At 47.6% G+C, this 21,984-nt stretch overlaps 1 protein-coding gene across 1 annotated transcript; it reads right to left on the reverse strand.

Moving 5' to 3' along the window:
- Positions 1-8,987: 8,987 nt before the first annotated feature.
- Positions 8,988-17,645, reverse strand: LOC111090630 (histone H3.v1-like). The gene is made up of 2 exons (XM_038561551.1): positions 17,297-17,645; positions 8,988-10,560 (listed from the first exon to the last, which is right to left on the reverse strand). Exons 1-2 carry the CDS (start codon positions 17,464-17,466, stop codon positions 10,362-10,364), a joined length of 369 nt encoding a protein of 122 aa, XP_038417479.1. The 5' UTR covers positions 17,467-17,645; the 3' UTR covers positions 8,988-10,361.
- Between the last annotated feature and the right edge of the window lie 4,339 nt (positions 17,646-21,984).

A 21,984-nucleotide genomic window follows, 5' to 3' on the forward strand; every position in this document is an offset into this window, starting at 1 on the left:
CTGTGGGAATCTGCAGCATCCTTCTCCAATACAGCTTCTCCTCCCCACCTGAATTCAACTTGAATGCTTCTCAAAGCCAGTTGGTACTTTGCCACGATATCTTTCCCTCTGGCCTGGTCACCAGCACAGCAAAGCCCCAGCAATGCACATTGGACGCATGGCATGAGTAAGAAACAAGCCTTTGCCATTTAACTCTCAGAGATTTGAGGGTTGCTTTCTTTCCTCAGTGTCCTCTGGTTCTGGACCATTCAAATGTGGTTTTCCGAGCACAGCCTCTGCATCCCTGGGACATTTATTAGAGATGCACATTTGGGCCCCACCCCTGACCTGACAAAACCAGATCCTCCATTTTCTTCTGAGGTGACCTGTGTTACCGCAGCTCAATGCTGAGTAGGGTTTCTCTACCATAAAGGTTCTCAGTGGCCATTATTTCCCCTTCACCCCTCCAAGGCTTCTACAGAACACTCTGCTAGTCAACTTTCATGACCCCTCAAGAGCAATTTTTCCCTTCTTTCTTACTAAAAATCCAGGTTTTGTAGGAGATTGCAATGTGCTCAGGTTAAAAGATTCAGGTTCCCAGAATTCCTTGCAGCTGAGGGTAGTCACATGACCCAGCTCGATCTCAGGCTCAGAGGAAGTCCCCAGGCTACAGAGTCGCTTGTCCAAGGTGAAAGGCCCAAGTGCAAAGTGCATCTGGCTTGGGGCCTTGCTCTTCCTCTTGCTTCCTGCCTGTTACTTGAACATGGTGGTGGATTATGACAAAGTAGCCCCAGTGATTCACGCTTCCCTATATTCACACCGTCAGGTAGTCCCCTGCTACATTGAATCTGGGCTGCCTGGTGCCTCACTTTGACCAATAGAATGTGATTGAAGGGATCCCTGGGTGGCGCAGCGGTTTGGCGCCTGCCTTTGGCCCAGGGCGCGATCCTGGAGATCCGGGATCGAATCCCACATCAGGCTCCCGGTGCATGGAGCCTGCTTCTCTCTCTGCCTCTCTCTCTCGCTCTCTCTCTGTGACTATCATAAATGAATAAAAAATTAAAAAAAAAAAAAAAAAAGAATGTGATTGAAGTGAGGTTCGGGGACTTCTGCTCTACTTGGAACCTGAGGTATGTCCAGGCTGAGAAATTGCCCTCTCTACAGGAGATCACAACCCTGTCAAAGCCAGCACCATCCTTCCAACTCACCATCCAGGACAGAGATGGGAGAGTCGCCTTACCTCTTCCTCTCATCTGCAACCAGGCCATTCCCCTCTAGTGGCCCATATCCACCCCAGGATTGATCTTTGGGGCACCCTGCTACTGATCTCTCATCTCTCCACCCCACCTGCCCCACACAAGCCTGAACACAGCTGTCAGGTCGATCTTTCTAAATGCAGATCTGAAAGTCATTCCCCAGTGCTGTTAGGGTAAGTCCCAAGGCCCTGACTTGGCCTACACATGTGTACATGGTATGGCAGCTGCTTTACTCTCTAATCCCACCTCTCTCCACTTCCCTCTCTAAATACCACGGGTCCTGGGCCTCCCATGCTGCTCCCTGTTTCTGATGCAAGCTATGCCTGTTAACACCTCCATGCCTTTGCCCCAGCGCTGACGAACTTCGTCCTTCATGTTAACTCTAAAGTCTTAGTCTGCTCGGGCTGCCATCATACAATACTACAGACTGGACAGGGCACAGTTCTCACAGTTCTGGAGGCTGGAATCCAAGATCAAGATGCTGGCAAGGTGGGTTTCATTCTGAGGCTTCTTTTCTTGGCTTGTAGGTGGCTGCCGTCTTACCACATGCTTACATGATGTGTGTGCCAGAGAGAGAGAGGGTGAGCTCTCTGGGATTAAGGACCCTCATCCTATTTGATCAGGGTCCCAGCCTTATGACTACATTTAACTGTGATTATTTCCTTAGAGGCCCCGTCTTCAAATACAGCCACATTTGGAAATTAGGGCTTTAACATATGAATTTGGTGTGCCGGGGGTGGGAAGGGGTGGACACACAAACATGTGGTCCATTATGTTTAACTAGGAGTGACTGTCTGGAGAGCTGTTGATAAGAATTCTCAAGTCCTGCCCAGACTCCTTGAAAAAAAATGCTATACTTGATCAGTATGTCTGCCTTGGACTTAGAGAGATTGGGGTGGCTCACATACCAGATAGTCTCTTCTTTTTCATGTTTTATGAGCTCATCTCTGCCAGCCTCTCTGTTGGCTCCAGCATGATTCTTGACACAGATTAGCCCCTTGACACGTTTTCAATGAATGAATCAACAACAACAAGTGAGTAATGGTCTCAAAGCACATTTTAGGTGGATGATTTCCCTGAAGCTTCACAGAACCTGTAAAGTAGGGCTGGTGGCTGGAAATCTTCAAGGCGTTCACCCTTCTCTCTTGTCCCCTGGGCTGGAGATGCTACATTTGTCTTTCTGACTCTACACAGATGCCTGGACTATGTCTGTCAGGATCACAGGTGGCTCTTGCTGACACTGTCCTCTCAAGCCACGGAGACCTTTGCTCTTCCCACTGCCCTGCCACCCCTGCACCCCCACCCTCACCCCAGGGCTGCCTGGCTGTTGTCTCTTTGAGAAGCGGACTGGTTCTATAGCCTCCAGACCTGGTAGCAAGGGAGAGCCCGGCCTGCCTTCTGATAGGAGGTGCGAGGGGCTCATGTTCACTGGTGCCGTGATGCAGGAAGCTTGAGAGCCTGCGTGGGTGTGTGTGTGATGGGGAGAGGTGCTGTGGTGAAAGGGGAAAAATATTCGAGCCTCAAGTGCTCCTGTTAAAATGCAGCTCATGAAAATATGAGGGTGTGGGACACCTAGGTGGCTCAGTGGTTAGGCGTCTGCCTTTGGCTCAGGGCATGATCCTGGGGTCCTGGATGGAGTCCCACATTGGGCTCCCTGCATGGAGCCTGCTTCTCTTTCTGCCTGTGTCTTTGCCTCTCTCTCTCTCTCAGTCTGTGTCTCTCATGAATAAATAAATAAAATCTTAAAAAAAGAATGTGAGTGTGTGTCTGCATGTATATGCCTGGGCCTGCTTCTTCCCCTACCAGTCATCCCTGTTCCTATGCTCAGCCACACGGCTTCTGCCCGCCTGGCTGTGTGCCCTGTGGCTGAGCCGCCTTGTAGACTGTTGTCTACAAGGACACCAGATGGACATCCTGCCCTGGCCCCACTCCTGCTCTGGGCTTGCTGTGGCCTCTCCACACTGGGCACCATGCCTGGCCCTGTGACATGTGCTCCTGCTCATGAGGAGCTTGTGGCCCCTGTCAGTGGCAGGACCCTCGGGACCAGCTGTGTGTTGGGAGGACCAGAGGCTGTGACCATGTCTAGTTGTGTGGGGAGGGCAGGTGAGCAGGCCTAGGGTAGTGTGGGTGGGTTTTGGCCAGTGCATCCCTGTTTGCCTACAGTGGAGGGTGGGAGCAGAGGCCCAAGGGAGGGAAGCCAGAGTGGGAGGGGTATTCAGGCTACACAGGACAGCAGAGTTGGCAGTTTGAGCTTGCAGCCTTGAGAACAGATTAAGGACTTCCTGCAGCTGGTTCACTTGGGGCTTTGTCTCCTCACCAATGGACACTGTCTCACATAATGACCGCGGGACAGAAAGCAGCAGAGCCCAGCCCCACTCTGGGCCCAGCCCTGCTCAGGGCCCAGCACTCAACCAGGCCTTGCCCCCACTGAGTTTCCCAAGGTTGGATAAAGCCTGTGGTCGTTTCCTGGGTCCCTGGCAGGCCTTCCTAGGAGAACCACCCGGAGGGCACTGGTCTTTCCATTTCCCCACCATGGTGATCACGCCCACCATCCCCACCTCCTTCCTAGAGGTCCCACTAGTCCAGCCAAGAAGGTCATTGAGCCCTGGGAGTGGAGTCACAGAAAGGTGAGGACATACTGGGCACTCCTGTGCTCTGCGGAAAGTGGCCTCCCTGCTGAGGGCCCAGTGGTCTCCAAGGTACCCGGCGAAGTGGCCAGTCCACACTCAAACTCACCCTGTGACCAGCCCTAATTCCATAGAAGAATTCTAGGTGGTTCACTCTCTATGAGGCTCTTCCTCCCCAACAAAGTCATTGAATGTTTATTGAGCGGTAAACTTGAATCTTTTTACCTCTGCTACTGCCCGTTATGTGCCGTCTACAGTGGGCTCCCTGCATGATCTGACCTCTATACCTCTCTCCCTCTGACCTGATTCATATTGTGGTCCTCACTGTCTGCCCTCCCGTGGCCACACTAACTTTCCCGGGCCTGTGTTACCAACTCTTTCTTTCCTCTAGGTTTGTTCTGTGCACTTTCCATCTCCCCAGCCCTTCACCTGGTGAGAAGAATCTGTTCATTCTTCAGGTCTTAGCATGAAATACATACTCTCTTCCAGGGAAAGCCTTCCAGAAATTTGACAGTGAGCTGTGGAACAAGCCTAGGTAAGAGACCAGAACCAGGGATGTCTGTCATAGGCTAATAGCTCATGGTCAAAGCCCAAAGTGAGATGCGCATAAGCCAAATTGGAAGAGGAAAAGAAAAGACAAATTCTGGTGACGAATCCAATGAATCCGGGAGTGAAAAATGCAGAGAAGTTGACAATTCAAAAACCCCCTCTGCTCACAACCTGTATGATGCTCAGTTTTAGGTATCTGTGTCCCAAGACAGAGAGGCCCTAACTGAATTGGTAGCAAATTTCTAACTCTTTTATGTGGGTCACATTCTCCCAAGAAAATGGAGAGTTTCTTACCAAAGAAGTATTTCTTCTCATTGCGCATGTATTACTTTTTACTTCTAGCGGAATTCTGACCATCTTCTCAGCTCTGGGCATCTTACGTATAATGTTTATCTCAAAGAGCTCTAGCTCTTCATCTGCTTTCTACAGGAGCCAGAGTGGGAGGTGGGCAAGGAAGGAGACAAAGCTGTCTTTGCCCCCCACCTTATGGTATCATGAATCCCAGCAGGAGAGAGGCGGTAACTCAGTGTTACCCTACGGGGCCTGTTACCGGGAGAACATAATGAATGGACTATTTATAAAGACGTGTGGAGGATGGAAGGCAACCAGCAGAGGATGGCGCCCCACCTCCAGGATCTAACCATGGAGAGCCATCAGCGCTGACGCTTGAAGAGACAAGGGGGGGAAGTGATTTGAGAACCCAGCCAGGATGTGGCTGAAGGGGGGCTGCTGTGGCCTTCCGTTCCAGAACCAGCCACACATCCCCCACAGGCCAGGGCCTAGAACAATACACGCCCTGCTGCTTTCCTCCGCCCTCCTGTTTCCTGCTGGTGCCCACAGTGGGCTCAGGTCAACCCCCCCACCCAGAAGGCGAAGCTCCACTGAGACAATTCCTGCAGCTCAGCCCCCAGGGACCAGGGACGGGTGCAGAGGAGAAAGAGGAGCAGACCTGGACGGAGGCGCCGAGCATCCCGCACGCTAGTGCTGATGCACAGAACGAGCAACGCGCTAGAAAGCCCCGCGGGAGGAAATGGTGTCAAGCTGAGGCGGGCCTTCCAGTATCCTGGAAAGAGAAAGCAGGTCCTAGGGGACAGGAGCCCAGCGCCGGGCCCAGGGAGAAGCAGGCACCCCAGGACAGGGGGGAGGCGGAGCAGGAGGAGGGAGACTGCAAACCCCCTTTCGGGTTCCTGCTTCCAGTTCTCTGGAGAGGCCTGGTGGCCTGTTCTTGTGAGAAGTCCCTTGATTCCAGGCAATTTCCCTTTTACAGGAGGCAGCTTGAGGAAGTTTCAATTTCTTATAACCAAAGAACCTTGGATATACTTCATTTCAGTCAAAAGCACCTGGAGCACACTTCATTTCATGTCATCCACATAGCAACACCCATTTTATTTTATTTTATTTTATTTTATTTTATTTTATTTTATTTATTTTATTTTATTTTTATTTTATTTTATTATTTTATTTTATTTTTTTAAGGTTTTATTTATTTATTCATGAGAGACACACAGAGAGAGGGGCAGAGACACAGGCAGAGCAGAGAGAGAAGCAGGGAGCCCGATGCAGGACTCGATCCCAGGACCCTGGGATCACAACCTGAGCCAAAGGCAGATGCTCAGCCACTGAGCCACCCAGGGGCCCTAACAACCGCCATTTTAAAGATGTGATGACTATCGAAGGTTCCAGAAAGATTAGATAATCTTCATCGACGGAGCTGGGACTCACACTTGGGGTGGCCTGACTCTGACACTGTGGTATTTCCTAGGACTCTGCAAGCTAGCAAAGCTCGCTGAAAGCGATTTCCATAACCAGAAGGGAATTCCACCCTTGACCAAAGCGCCTCTGTGGGGAAACTAGCCTGTCTCGGCTGGCCAGCTAAAGCACGCTGGGGTTCTTGCTGAGGAGCCGGCAGGCATGGCCACCCAGCACCTAACTGTTAGACAGGGTCAAGAAAGGGACCAACCCTGGACTTGTAAAACTACAGCCAAGTTTTTTGTTTTGTTTTGTTTTTTTCAAGAACTCCTAGGAAGGCAATGCATTTGCAAATGCTGGTATTTCTTAGCTAAATACCAAGGACAGGGTTGACTACACAGAGGAGCAGCCCCCCCCCCCCCGCCCCGCTCCATACATACACACCTGCATCCCCAAATATCCAGTACCCCAGCCCCAGAGGTAGACGGTGTTGTTAGAGAAGGAGCACCTGCTCACCTCCAGCACCCCCCAGGAGCCCAGGGTGGGGCTCTCAGGCTCATACTCTGTTAGCTTCCCCACCTCAGAACAGGAAGGTGAGGTGAGGTAATGTCTCTACTAACCCACAGTGGCCAGGAGAGGAAAAGAATCTCAGAAATGCTATGTTTAATTTAAAGCAGACCCAGTCTGCCTTAGCCAGGCTGCAATTTCACTCAGAATAACCAGTTTGTTTTTCTTGGACATTCCAGGAACTAACTGGCCACCCCCTGTAAAGTCCAAACAGGAATGTTAGGGGGGGGGCCCCTTGCTGGGGACACATGCTGCCCTCAGTTCTGCCCTTTTGCTGCCTCTGGGTCTCTCTGGGGGCAGGGGGGCTCCTACTCTCCCTTGGCCCCCTAAAGCTCCTTTACCCCCTGCACTAATGTGGTGTCCAGAATTACAGGGGTAAAAGGTTTCGGATAGTCAAACCAACATCATGTATCATCTCCTAGTGTGATCTGTTTATCAAGTGCTCCCTATGTGCCCTGCTAAACACTGTCTAGTTACTATCTTGTCAGGTCCTTACAACATCCCAGTAAAGTGTATAGAAATTTCTATTGCTTCTTTTTATAGATGGTGAAGATGAGGCTAAGGGAGGTTACATAACTTGTCCCAAGTCACCCAGCTGGGATTGGAGCCTTTCTCCCCAGGCTCTGGGAGGAAAGCCCAGGCTCCTCTCAGCCACCCATCCTAGACCAACCCCTCCCTCTGGGAAGCCTGAGGAGCTTCAGGTGGTTCGCTTCAAGGCAGATGCCTTGTTGGCTATAGTGGTGTCTGTTGCAGGGAGTACTCTGGGGACACTGTGGTGACTGCTGGTGGGAGGCAGCACTGTAACCATGAGCCCTCCCTTCTAGCTGTTGACACTTCTGCTTTGCTTTGGGTTGAGTTGGGGGCTTCCAATCCCTGTGAATTTTGCTGTTCCTGGGGATCTGCTGGACTCTTGACCTGTGAATATCAAGTCTGGACCCAAAGCAGGGCAAAGCAGCCCATGTGGTGAAGAGGCAGGCTCCTGGACTCTGGGCCGGGCTACTGGGCTCTGGGCCAGACCTGTGACCTGGGCAGCCCTTTCCTGCCCCAGTCTCAGCTCCCGCTCTATGAAATGGTAAATGGAGATGGGGAGCGGGAGGGGCCGCCCCTTCTGTCCCTGTCATGCTCTGGTGTTACTTGGCATCAGATGTGTGGGGCTAGGCCTTGGCTCCAGGAGATGCTGAGAGGGAGGTGGCAGGAGGAGGGATACTAGAGAACGGTTTGGCTTCCAGGGAAGCTTCCAAGACTTGGAAGAGGAGAAAAGAATGGGTGGGGCCTGTAGCAGAACCAAGGACTGGGTGGCCCAGATGGGTTTATTCTAGGGCCCTAAGGCCTGTTCCAGAGCCATTTCCCAGAACCTGGCCTCTTCCTCTAAGCCAGGAGGCACAGCAGATGGCACGCTCGGGGCACAGGCCGCCCCAACCACGGAACAGATTTTTTTTCCTTTTCAACTTCAACAGAGAGGCTATGAGCTGACTGCCCGCAGGGCTTCACTCTGCCCAGTGTCCTCTGCTCCCAGGACTTGGGGTAGCTAAGAACTTAGCTCTCTGGCCTCCCCGCTGGGCTGCCTTATTCTATCCCCAGGCCTGGGGCACACAGATGGGTGGTGGATCCTGAGGCACTGGAGACTCCCCTTGGCTCCCCAGGCTGGGCCAGCGAGAGGACAGCTGTGCATCTGGTGGGTGGGGAGCCAGGAGGTGTAGGCCTAGGAGCTGCTGAAATGGGGCCTGTCAAGGGCTGTTGCTTTCCCTCTCTGCTCCCAGGAGAGCTTTCCATGGCACCTAACACTGACCTGGTCACACGTGTCAGTGGAGACAGTATGTGGGAGCCCTCGAGCCCCAGCCTCGCCCCTGGGAGGTGGGAGAACCATTCCCTCTGGCCCTGAGAATACCCCCTAGTGCTGTGCTATGGGATGGTCTCCAGGGAAGCCCACTCAGGCCCTTCCTCCACTCCAGAAAAGGGTGGAGATGTGGGGATCTTCTGGGTGGACTTTGCATGAGGTTCCCACTTAGACCTGCTTTCTTCAGTTGTTCATCTTGGGGCAGAGGGCAAACAGGTAACACATATCCCTTTTGTGCATTTTCCCAAACCTAAACCAATAACTTAACCCTCCCCTCTACTGACTCATCTGAAGGAATGGTAAGTCTTGGTGCTAAGTTTGGAGACATAGGAGATAATCTTTATAAGATACTAAGTCATGAGGACATGCAGCTCTTTTTTTTCTTAAGCCTTTATTTATTTATTCATGAGAGACACAGAGAGAGAGAGGCAGAGACATAGGCAGAGGGAGAATCAGGCTCCTCGCAGGGAGCCTGATGCGGAACTCGATCACAGGACCCTAGGATCATGACCTGAGCTGAAGGCAGATGCTCAACCACTGAGCCTCCCAGGTGCCTTTTTTTTTTTTTTTTAAACTAAAGAAGCATTGTAGCTAGTTAACCTAGTTGACCCTTAACACAAGGCAGCTAATAGCAAATGTTATCATCAGCATACAAACAAAATGCTTTTGACTTGGGTGTTCTCAAATGACTTTGTAGAAGACCGGCTATGTGAGCCCGGCCTCAGCAGCCAGGGTCAGTATAGGCAAAGGTGCAGAGGCAGGAATGTCTAGGGAGTCATGGGTATGAGTGCCTGATGCCATGTAACAGAGGACAAGGTTCTGACAAATCACAGGATCCTAGATTAGGCTTACAGATCTGGACTCTGTTTGATGGTCGAAACCTCTGGAGGTTTTATGTTGGGCCAGGGTGGGGAGGGCACTATTTAATTAAAATGGGGCTTCAGAAACCCCACCCTGTTGAAGTGCTTCAAACAGCAACAATGATCTCACATCATTTTCATGAAAAGGCTAATTGTGAAAGCAGCTGTTTATCCTATTATCCTCAGTGAAATGCAACCCAATAGGAACCCATCTCCTGCTGTATCACCCCCATGGCACTGGCGAATGCTCTGGATGAAGTGTGGAGGGAAAGACACAATGGGTGGAGCGGCCCTGGCAAAGGCTCCTTTTACAGATGAAGAAACTAAGGCTCAGCTAGATATTACTAAATCTGGCCTTACATCTCTGCGAAACTTATCCTTTGTCCTTTGGAGTATCAGGTAAGCAAATCTCCAGGAGGACAGAAGCCAGGGAACGTGGGATGTAAAGATAACAGGACTCAGGCCAGGAGGAAAGGGCCTGTGCCAGACACACCTGATTCCACGCATCATCCTTTCTTCCTACCCTGTGGCAGGTTGGTCCCCCTTAGAAACAGACTCTGAGGTGAAGATTAGTGAGCAGAAAGCTTATCATGGACATGGCTAATGTCCATGGGGGTGTGGGGGCGAAGGGAGAAGGAGGAGTGGGTAGGGGGAGAAATTGAGCAGCAGAGCAGCCTCAACAAAGGCTTCAGCCAGCCCTGCGAGGAGCTTTGGAATTGTGTTGGTCTCAGAGTTGTCCTCATGTGCAACACGAAGGCTGCAGCTGGGGACCATAGGTGCTGCCATCCTAGACGAGGGTCTGGACAGCACCATACAGTCCAAATGGGATCAGTTTCTTCACAAGTACTACTTCCTTCTGAGTTTTAGAGGCCACATTCCTGAGAGGGAGAATGTGACTGATCTCATTCATTTTTCTGAGCCAGGCTACACAGGTCAAAGGCCACTGACCAGCCCAGGGATTGGCAGTATCTGGATGAGCCATCCAAGATTCTCAAAGCTAGAATTTCTTTTCCTTCTTTCCTTCTCTTTCATCCTTCCTTTCTTTTTCTTCCTTCCTTTTCCTTCCTTCCTTCCTTCCTTCCTTCCTTCCTTCCTTCCTTCCTTCCTCTCTTTCATCATCCTCATCTTCTTCTTCTTCCTCTTCCTCCTCCTCCTTCTTCTTCCTCTTCTCCAATGAGCATATATAAGTTTTGTACCTAGGGGAAAAAATCACATTTAAATTGTAAAAAATTATGATGTTTACCTGTCCATCTCTACAACTGTGTGTTGTGGTGCAAGGTGAGAGATGATGTTTGCACGATGCAGAAGACTGTGGGACCAGCAATAATAGACATGTCTGGCCATATGCAAATCCATTATTATAACACCCAAAAAGGCTACTCTTACTCTCAGCAACAGGGATAAGTCTCACAGATGCCATATTGAGAAAGACACGAGACACAAGAGAATAACTCCTATACGATTCCATTTATATGAGGTTCAAAAACAGGCAAAACCAATCTGTGGTGACTGAAATCAGAATGGCAGTTACCTTGGAGGAGGACTTGACCTGGGAGAAAGCAGAGGGAACCTTCTGGGGCGATGGAAATATTTCATGTACTGATCTGAGTGGTGCTAACCCGGGGGTTAAAGATCATTTGGCCATACTCTTAAGATGTGTGCTCTTTATTATAAATGTTACACTTTTTTTTTTTTTTTTTTTAAGGAAGAGAAAACAAGCATTTTAACTTCTGAGGTTACTTGTATTTCAGTGAGGAACTAGGCCAATAAATGCATTGGCTCTAATGATAGCATTTTATGTTTTTCTAGAGGGCCATGTGAGCCCTGAAGACACCTTTTAGGCTATAGGTTTCCATATTTTGTCAGCTCTCTAAATTCTGCCTCTGATTCTCCTAGTTCCAGACCACTAATATCCTGCCCTTATGCTAGGAACTATTTTTAGAAATTGTTCAAGAAGAACTTCCTTTTGGCTCAGCACAACTCCTACTGCATGCTTGCAGAAGGTAATCCTGGCTGAGCACATGGCTTCTTGGGGTCCTGTGCAGCCCTAGGCTTTCTTACTCTTAAAGACTCTGGCCCAGTAGTAGTACATCAAAATGTTAAGCACAGTCCTCACTATTATATATTTATGTATACACACACACACATATTCATATACATGTGTCTATATGTATTTTTCTTGCAATATACATATATTTTTTAAGAATTTATTTTTAAGTAATCTCTGCACCCAATGTGGGGCTTGAACATACAACCGTGAGATCAAGAGTTGCATGCTCTACTGATAGAGCCACTGAGGAACCCCTACTGCAAAAAAAAAAAAAAAAAAAAAGATTTCTTTTTAGATTTTTCATTTATTTTTTTAAAGATTTTATTTTTATTTGGAATTTTTATTTATTTGTTCATGAGAGACACAGAGAGAGAGGCAGAGACATAGGCAGAAGGAGAAGCAGGCTCCCCACTTGGAGCCCCATGTGAGACTCAATCCCAGGATCCTGGGATAATGCCCTTAGCCAAAGGCAGACACTCAATCATTTAGCCACCCAGGCATCCCCTGCAAAATATTTTTAAATGGTTTTAATAATTTTGCTTTTAATCAAGTCTTTTTTTTTTTTTTTTTTAAGTAATCTGTATGCCCAATGTGGGGCTTAAACTTGCAACCCCCTAGATCAAGAGTTGCATGCTCTACAAGCTGAGCCAGCCAGGTGCCCCTTTAATAATTTTGCTTTTAAAAATAATAAGGATATGAGGAATGCACATTATTTCTTGGCAATCTTCATGCATTCCTCAAGAATTCTTGCAAATGGGAAAACTACTTTCATTTTTCAAATGTAATCCAGTTATTATAAATACTAAATTTACCAATTAATGAAGTTGACATAATGGTTTCCTTTGTAGGCATTTAATAAAACACGTATTCATTTTGATTATGTAGTTTTTCTGTGCATATTTTGCAGTAAATGAATTTCTTCCCTAGAACTCAGACTTTACTCGTGAGGATAGTGTCCAGTTGGTAAACTAGATCTGCCCAGGAAATCACCTTTTGGGCTAAGTGGGTGGGGTTGGCCAGCATGGAAGGGATCCCCAACAGCTCTGCCGTGTAGGACAGGTTGTGTGTTGTGGGCAGTGAGCACGGGATGGTCTCAGAGAAGAGTGGGTTATTTCCCAAGAGCTGGTGAATTTCACCCCTTCTGGCCTGTGGTGGTGGGGAGAAAGTGGAGTTCAGCAGATCCTTGGAATCATGGTGTGATATTGAGTCTGACCACAAATACGTGTCTGATGAGTCATATGTGAGTCCTCTCACATGGTAGATCTCCATGAACTGACATGAAAAGATGTCCAAAGCAGAGTCAAGTGAAAAGAAATTTTATACAGCACAAAAAGTAATAGCCTCTTACAGTGTGTGTGTGTGTGTGTGTGTGTGTGTGTGTGTGTGTAAAGCATGGACAAAATTTGCAAGAATGTACCAAGGACTGGAAACACTGCTTACTTTTGGAAAGCTTAACCATAGGGGAACTAAACTCTCACTTTCTAAGTCACCCATATGTGTTATGTTTGAATTTTTACAATGAGTACACATGCCCATCCTTGATTTCTGTGATGGATAAGTCCTGAAATGTGTCAGTTCATTCAAAATGCTTAGCTCAAAACTTCAAAACAAAACTTCTCATCAATAAGGAAAGAGAACACTCGTGATATGTGGATTGAAAGCATCATGCCAGGAACTTCTTTTTTTTGTCATTCATTAAATATCGACAGTAGACAACCCGTATAGATATATAATTCAAGAAACAAAAGGCCACCTGACAAACACTGGTGAAGCCGAAGGTGGTGGTTTCAGCCTATAATCATCAAATCTGTGTTTCTCCTTTTCCTCGGTTTTAGTGGAACTTGCTTCCAAAAGGTTTGTTGTGGGAAACATTGCAGGCTTCATCCTTTTTAAAATTCTGTGGCTCTGTTGTTTAATAAGATGAAATCTGATGGAAAGGTGGAGCTGAGGGCTGGCAACTTATTGATGAAAAATTTCTGGCACTTGTTCATCCAGGACCTGCCCAGAGTATCAACTAGTGTCTTCTAGTCATGATATCCCTACAAGGTAACCCCTTGGGGAAATACATGTCACAAAGTGTTGTCTCAGACCATTGGCAGGACCCAGCCTCCAGACTAACTAGGAGCCACACGGGATGAGGGGACACTTTGCATCCTGCTATGAGTGTCTGAACTTGGTGATGAGGGAGAGGCCCTGAAAAAGAGACACAGGCAGTTAATTCCAAAACAAGCTCTGTGGGGCACCTGAGTGGCTCAGTGGTTAAGTGTCTGCCTTTGTTCGGTTCAGGTCATGATCCCGAGGTCCTGGGAATGAGACCCTCATCAGGCTCCTCGCAGGGAGCCTGCTTCTCTCTCTGCCTATGTCTCTGCCTCTCTCTGTGCGTCTCTCATGAATAAATAAATAAAATCTTAAAAACAAACAAGCTCTGTATGGTTTAAAGGAATTGCTTTCTTTAGCAATTTTTTCTTCTAAAATGTGTAAAAATGAATCCCGAGTAAGTTGATTAATCAGAAAAAGTCCTACAAATGGAATTTTCAAAAGAGAGGCTCAGGTTCCAAGTGACCAAGTTGTCATTGGTTGATTTGCTTATTCATTTGTTCAGCATTGGCTGCCCCTAAAGGCAGTTCACGGAGGCTAAGAAGCAAGGAGAGGGCTACATATGATTGTATGGCCTATATGACAAGCTATATATGACTATAAAGAACTCACAGTCTAGTGTGGTATTTCTCAAACTCTGAGGACCCTATTCTCATTTTTTCGCCATATCTGAATACCATGTGTACTATCGTTTACTTAATATTTTCTTTAGAGCAATTGATTTTTTTCCCTTCAATAAATTTGTTTCTAAGAAAGTCTATGTATCTATTACAGACTGAATGTTTGTATTCCTCCAAAATTCTTATGTTGCTGGTATTAGGAGGTGGGGGCCTTTGGGAGGTGATTAGATTATGAGGGTGAACCCCCTCATGAATGGGACCAGTGATCCCATAAAAGGGACCCTCGAGGACTTCCTCTCTTTCACTACAAGAGTCTATGATGAGAAGTGGGCAGTCCACAACCGGGAAGAGGTCTCTTATCAGAGCCTGACCAGGCCCTGATATCAGACTTCTGGACTCCAGAACTGTGAGAAATAAATTTGTGTTATTAATAAGCCACCCAGTTGATGATGTTTTGTTATCGCAGCTCAAACTGAGATGGTATCACTGTGAAATTATAGACTGTGATGGTCATGATTTTTTTTCTAGTATACATTACAATAAATATAAACTATTAAACTGTTAAAATCTTTTAAATGCCCGTCCACCTGTCATCTAAAGGCATCTTGTGTACCAGCTGTGGTGTGAACAGCACTTAGGGAAACATCAACTTCATAGAGGAGATTTGGCCTACACAATGGGCATTAATTACCACAACCTAACACAGGGCTGGACCCATGGGTGTGAGAACAGTGCAGTTCCACAGGCCCCATGGTCAGAAAAATCCCTGCATTTGGGGCTTACTGCTCTGTGTGCATTGTCTTGGAGTTTTTAAATACTTTTTTAATTGAGGTATAATTGACATATAACATTATGTCAGTTTCAGGTATGCAACATATTGATTCGATATTTATATACATTGAGAAATGATCACTACAGTAAGTCCAGTTAACATCTATCACCATACCTAGTTACAAAATCAACATCTACTCTCCTAGCAGCTTTCAAATATGCAATACAGTGTTATTAATAGTCACCATCCTTTACATTACATCTCCATGACTTGTTTATTTTATAACTGGAAGTTTGTACCTTTGACCCATTCCCCTCGCCTCTGGCAAATGCCAATCTGCTCTCTGCGTCCATGAACTCAGTTTTGTGGTGGTGTTGTTTTTAGATTCCACATATAAGTGAGATCATGCAGTATTTGTCTTTCTCTGTTTTATTTCACTTAGCATAATGCCTTCGAGATCCAACCATGTTCTCACAAATGGCAAGAATTCCTTCTTTTTTTATAGCTGACTGATATTCCATTATATATATTGGATTTATATGTATATGTATATGTATATATATATATCACATTTTCTTTATCCATTCATCCTTTGATTAATACTTAGCTTCTTTCCATATTTTGGCTATTGTAAATAATGCTGCAATGAACATGGAGGTGCATGAGGTTTTTAATAAATTTATCTCTGAGTTGGTATTGTGTAAGTAAGGTCCAACAGGACAATGACACATGCTAGTAGCTGGTGGCCTTGACCCGAGCACCGTCCTACCTTCTGCCATCTTAGGATGTGGGCTTCACTGCCCGGTCTCCTGATTCCTAGTCTCTTAGTCTCTCCCAGTTTCCCCACTCTGCCCCTGTCCAGCAGCCACTGGCTGGAAGGGCCCAGGCACCTGGGCCCTGCCATGTCTTGGGACAAGGCACGATGGCAGCTGTCCCTGAACTGGGCTGGCAGCAGGGCCCATTTAGCGGAGCAAACCTCTTGCACTCCCCTGATGCAGGTACCTAGGGCGTCCTGGTGTGCAGGCTGCAATACCCTTGGGGATTGCCTACCCATGGGAAGCAGAGTGGATGCCTGGCTCTACATGCCCAACCAGCAGCTTCCAGCAGGAGGGGGACTCAGCAGCGATGACTGAGCATGAGCACTGAGTTGTGGAGGGCAAGGCTGGCCTGGTGCCTGTGAGGGTCATCCCCTTGCCTGAGGGAGCACAATACTTAAACAGGAAATCAAAAAACTACCATGATAGGACAAGAGAGCAATTTGAGAAGAAAGGAAAAGGCTTTGTATCTTAGTATGTTTAATGGCAGCCTTTCTTCCTTTCAGAACAAGGAGCCTAATACTTTCATTGTGTGTTGAGCCCAAAACTTATGTAGCCAACCTTGACCCAAAGTGGCACCCGGGAAGGGTCACAGGGGCCAGGCAGGTACAGTTTGTTTCTAGGAGGCCCTGGAAGATATCACCTGGTGGTCTGATGCTCCATGTGGCTGCTGCGTGGGGCCTGGGAGTCGGGTGGGATTTAGATCTGCAGGCCTAGGAGCAAGCACACCTCCAGGAAAGAGCAGAGGTGGGAACTCAGGGTGTGCCCTGGGGTCTGCATAGGCATGTGACCCAGGAAGGGGGCCATGTCCCGGCAACTGATGCAGGAAACCCGACTTGGTCTGTGGCCCACAGGAAGACCCTGACAGGAAGCAACAAGTGTGGGAAGTGGTGGTGGTGCTCGGGGAGAGGCCCGAGCAGGGGCAAGATTGGGCCTCTTCCAGTGATCAAATAATGAGTAACACTTTCCTTTATGAACCCTGAGAAGGCCAGGGAATGAATGGCTGTGGGATGTAATTCTAGGAGGCAAAAGAGTAAGACTACAGGCTGTGGGGAGAGGCCTGAGCAGGAAAGGGGCCAGACATGTGTTATGCAGCCCAAGAAAGAAGGATCTGTGGCAGTTGTCTCCAAATCACTTGGATCATAGACCCATGAGATATTTTTGAGGACACACCCTAATATTTGTACCTTTATTTATGCATAAATCATGCACTTGCACAATTCTATTATGGTTATTATAAAACAAAAGTAAAAACAAAACTCTTAAAAGGATAACTAAAAATGAGGATGAAAGAGAGTTCTAACAAGTTCCTTGCCCCCCAGTGGACTGCTGTCTTGTGTACATTAGAGATCTGGAGCCTAATGTTTGCTCAGACAGGGCCCAAGCTTCTAGGCAGTTTGTGCTTTATCTGTATGTGCTTTACCTGTGGTGTGGCAAGCTGTGCAGATGAGTTGGGAGTGGGGGAGTGTCAGGGAAATATCTGAAAGGGGAATCTCAGGGGAGCCTCACCACACTCTCAAGGGCAAGTGCTGTTACTTCTGGGTTATTATGAGGATGCTGGAGAGTCCTATAACTCACCCAAAGTCACAGCTTGTGCCAGAATTTGGACTCAGGTTTGACTGACTCCAGAGCCTCTGTCTGGGCCACTGGGCCACACGGCCTCCCCTAGTTGACATTGGGTCCGGCCCGTTTTTCTGGAGGGACAGGTTGTTGGGGTTGAGCTCCACTGTCAGAGCAGGGCTGGTCATCCCAGATGGGGCACTGGAGCAGACACGACAGCATCCTGTTCACAAGGCCAAGGGTGTCCACTTGCAGGCTGTGACCTCCACCTCAGGGCTTCATCCTTGGGTGCACTAGAAGTTGAGGGGCATTGGAGAACAGATTCTACCTCTCTCCCTTCAGATCTGACAACTCTGAGATGTGTTCCCCACCCTCTCCCAGAGGTGCCCCACCAGAGCCTTGGGTGCTCTTAGAGGTGACCTAAGAGTATTAAGATACTCTGCTTTGGCTTTCTTCCCTTCCCTTCTATCCTCTGTGTCTCACTTCCTGCCTCTTGACTAAACTACCTGCCCATGGATCCTCATCTCTGGGGAACCCGGTCCAATCAGGCCCACTGGGGAGAAAAGCCTTGTCTCAGGCCATGTAACTCTGTGGCTCACTTATCCCACTCCCCCTGACTAACTCTTGGTACACGTTGCCAAACAAACATGACATTCTTTTCTATAAGCCAAGAGTTCCCCCACAGGGCACCTCGGGCAACTGTTAACAATCAGTTAGTGTTGACAAGTGAGTTGAAATCGATTTGACTTGAATTCTAGAAAGTTTACTCAGGTTGCTTTATGGAGAACAGATGGCAAGGATGAGGGCAGAGGCAGAGAGACCAGTTAGGAGGCTACTGGAATAATCTAAATGAGAGATGACACTGGCTTGGATCATATTAGCAGCAATGATAAGAAGCATAGGATTCTGGATGGATTTTTTTTTTTTTAAGATTGATTGATTGATTGATGAGAGACACACAGAGAGAGGCAGAGACATAGGCAGAGGGAAAAGCCTCCCAAGGGGAGCCCAATGCAGGACTCGATCCCAGGGCCCCCAGATCACACCCTGACCTGAAGGCAGATGCTCAACCACGGAGCCACCCAGGCGTCCCTCTGGATGCATTTTAAATGTAGGTCAACATGATCTACCAACTGATTGCATGCAGGACATGAGAGGAAGAAAGTAATCAAGGGTGACTCACAGGTTGTTGTGCCTGAGCAACTGAAGTTGTCCTTTTCTGAGATGAAGATCAAGAGGAACACCATGGAGGGACAACAAATGTAAAGTTTAGAATGCCCGTTCAAGTAGAGAAGTCAGGCTGTAAATTAGAGAAAGAAATTTGGAGTTTCAGGTCAAGATCTGGGCAGAAGAGCTAACTTTGGAAGTCATTCAGTCCTTGAGACTGGGTAAGGTCCATAAAGAGTGACAGGCGATAGGTTTAAAGCCTGAACCTTGGGGAACGCCCAACGATCTGGGTCACAGGGATGTGAGAAGGAGTAGCTAGTGAGGTGGGAGGAGAACCCAGGAGAATGCATATCTAAACCAGGAGTGTGTCAGGAAGAGGGAGTGATCTACTCCACCAAAGATGCTGCTGATGGGTTTAATAAAGTGGGTAAGGATGGAAATGAGGCAATGAAGGGGCTAAATATTAGTAAAGACATGATTGGATCAGAGACTGCATATCTCAATTGGAAGAATTATTAAAGTCTGTGCAAGAAAAGGAGTGAGTTGGAGAAATAGGGTGTAGTGGCTGGAGCATGGGACACTAGACACTGGCACAACGGAGGGCTCTCTAGTCAGTGGTAGTGATGGGTTCCAGGGTATGTCTGTGGAAGTGAGTGGTTGAGAGTGAATCAAAGTCCTTAAGGAAAGAAAGGAAGTGCCCTGGGTTCAGCAGGTGCCTGCAGCAAGGAGGGCGCCAGTGGAATACCTTGATGAGATTCCAAGCGCGTGTTAGCCAGCCCACTGGTTTTCTAAGAGGGAAGAGGGAGAATAAGATTTGGAAGCAGCAATGAAGAGCAGATGTGATACTGACCCTCCTCAAGGCCTGAGTCTGACCTAGAAAGAGGACAGCCCCACTTCAGAGGCTGCAGGGGGAATAATCCCTCTAATTCAGTTTCTCACATCATTGCCACTGCACCTAAGAGGTTTGAGATACAGTGCTTTCTGAACCCACGTGCGATGCTGACCTTAGAAATTTTACCCCAAACCACAATTATCCATCCCCACATAATACTGGGACAATTTTTCTCCTCCGTATACCCAGGAGGTATATATTTGTCATCTCCAGAGCTTGTATTTTAAGATGACCTTTAAAGTCCTTGTTTACAAAAACATGCAATTCTCTTCCTTGTGAGGTCATATCCCTAGGGAGACTTACTAAATCTGTGTTTAAATTTCTTTGCCTATTTTTTCCACCAGTGTCATCAGGTGACCTTTATAAACATACAATTGAGCACTGATTGAGGTCAATTCAGGCTAAGGCATCTTTCTTCCTTCCTTCCTCTTTTTAAGGAAGGAAGAGGGGGAAGAGGGAGGAAGGAGGGAAGGAAGGGGGAGGGAGGGAGAAAGAAAAAGAGAGAAAGAAAAGGGGGAATAAAAGAAGAGGTGGGGATGAAGAAAGGACACAAACAAGCATGCAAACAAAAAGGCTAAGAACTCCAATGTAAGAATACTTAGAACTAATGTTTAATAAGGGATAATTTTCAGGACCCCTCCCCCCCACTTGCCTCATCTCTAGAGCCTCAGTGTCTGGAACAGTGCCAATAAACATTTGTAGACTGAATGGCTGTTGTTTCGGAGCCCTAGTAAAGATTTCCTCCATGGCTCTTAGGACCTTGGGGCTCTGGTCCTAGGAGAAACATGAGCCCCCACACCCAGCCCATACCCTGCCTCTGCTCCCTGACAGAGCTCCAGCGTGCTTCTTTTCTCCTGCAACATGTGTGTTCAGAAACACTTTGGCTTTTATTAAATCCAACTCTACTGCTAATATATTATATAACTTAATCTTGTGCCAGCCACCCCCTGGCACAGGATCCTGCTGGGCAGGGGGCCAGATTTGAAGCAAAGTTCTCCCTGCCAGAGATTAAGTTTGGTTAAGAGGTGAGATATTCACTGCCAGATGCACAAACTCCAGAATAATTTTCCAGCTGCATGTAGGCCTCTGTGTAGTTTCTGCCTCTGGTGGCAGAGGTCGGAGGTCATCTGAACTGGGAATGATAAGAAGCAGGAGTTGCAATAGGAAAGTATAAATAAAAGGGATGAGGGTGGTGAGGGGAGCTGGGTCTGGCCAGGAGGTTGAGATAATTTCCTGTGTTGTCAGAAGGCCTCTATGAGCTTTTTTTATACCCCTAACTCCAGCCACCTCCAGCAAGCCATTGTGTGGACTAGACTTGGCTTTGTGAGTTCTACCAGTGTCCATTCTCATAATGTGTGATGAGTTTTTAGACCACAGAATATCGAGGTGGCTGTTCTTTAGGAAAGGTATAGTTCATTTTGCAGCTTCCTGTGTGGTCAGGAAGCTTTATTGGCTCCTCCAAGCATGGTCTCAGCCATGGTGGCCTATGGCACCGAGGTTGAGAATCCGCCCTCACAAACCATCCCCCTGGCTGTTGAGTGTATCTTCGAATCCTCATTAAATGACTCCATCCTTATGAGCTCCAGCACGATGGAAAAGAAACACTCTCAGAGTGAAACTCTGCAAGCACCTTTGAAGAAGTCCTAGATGAGACATCAGTCAGTGACAGCATGGTGAGCAAGTATTCCTTGGCCTTTGCATTCCCTTTCCTGGAGCCTGGAAACTATTGAGAACTTGCAATGCACTCAAGGCTAGGGAAGGGACAAGCATAATGTTAGCATAAAAAAGATATAGTAAAAATGCCAGCAGGAAGTTTACTCTTCCATGCTACAGATGCTCCACCCTGACCCTGATCATAACAGGTCTAATCAAATCCAAAGGAACTCTCCACCACCTTCTTATCCATTTCTTAGCATAGCACTTCTCTACTTTGTAGAGCTTGCTAGAACAGATCCTTGCCCCCTCCCCACACTCCAGAGATTCTGTTGCAGGAGCTCTGGGCGGGGGACAAAATCATCACTTCTGACAAGCCCCCCCCAGACGATGCATATGATGAGGCTCAGGACACATTACCCCAAAGCATGGCCCCTTGATATACTGAACATCTTAAGCAGAAGGAGTTTGAGAAAACAACATATGGATGGCTGAATGGTCATTTTGCTGAGAACACACATGCCAAGAGGATTATCAGAAAACAATATTTGTGTTTGATCCAGATCTGAAGACTTGTGGTTGGACATGCATATTAGGCTCCATATTTGTAAAATATTGGAAAGACTCCTCCCTTGGGGATCATTGTGAGGATTATAGTCACAGCTAGTAAGTGCAGCACTGGAGCCAAAATCTGGCTTCTCAGACTTGGAGAGTGCAGAATGGTACCCTTAATAGTGAGGACCTGACCCTGGTTCCAGCGGAATGAGCTCTTCCAGGGTCCAGGCATTGTGCTAACTGCTCCATAGATAATGTTCCATTTAAACCTCACAACAGGGGATCCCTGTGTGGCTCAGCAGTTGAGTGTCTGCCTTCAGCTCAGGGTGTGATCCTGGAGACCCAGGATCAAGTGCCACATCAGGTTCCCTGCATGGAGCCTACTTCTCTCTCTGCCTGCGTCTCTGCCTCTCTCTCTCTCTCTCTCTCTCTCTCTGTC

The sequence above is a fragment of the Canis lupus genome, chromosome 17, assembly GCF_011100685.1.
Source record: "Canis lupus familiaris isolate Mischka breed German Shepherd chromosome 17, alternate assembly UU_Cfam_GSD_1.0, whole genome shotgun sequence".
Classification (NCBI taxonomy): Eukaryota; Metazoa; Chordata; class Mammalia; order Carnivora; family Canidae; genus Canis; species Canis lupus.

Coding starts and splice junctions, on each gene's coding strand:
- LOC111090630 (XM_038561551.1), bottom strand. CDS start 17,466: ATGACCAGCCCTGCTCTGACAGTGGAGCTCAACCCCAACAACCTGTCC. Junction 10,561..17,296: donor GGCACAAGCTGTGACTTTGG/GTGAGTTATAGG, acceptor TTTTTCCCCTAG/GTACAAAACTTATATATGCT.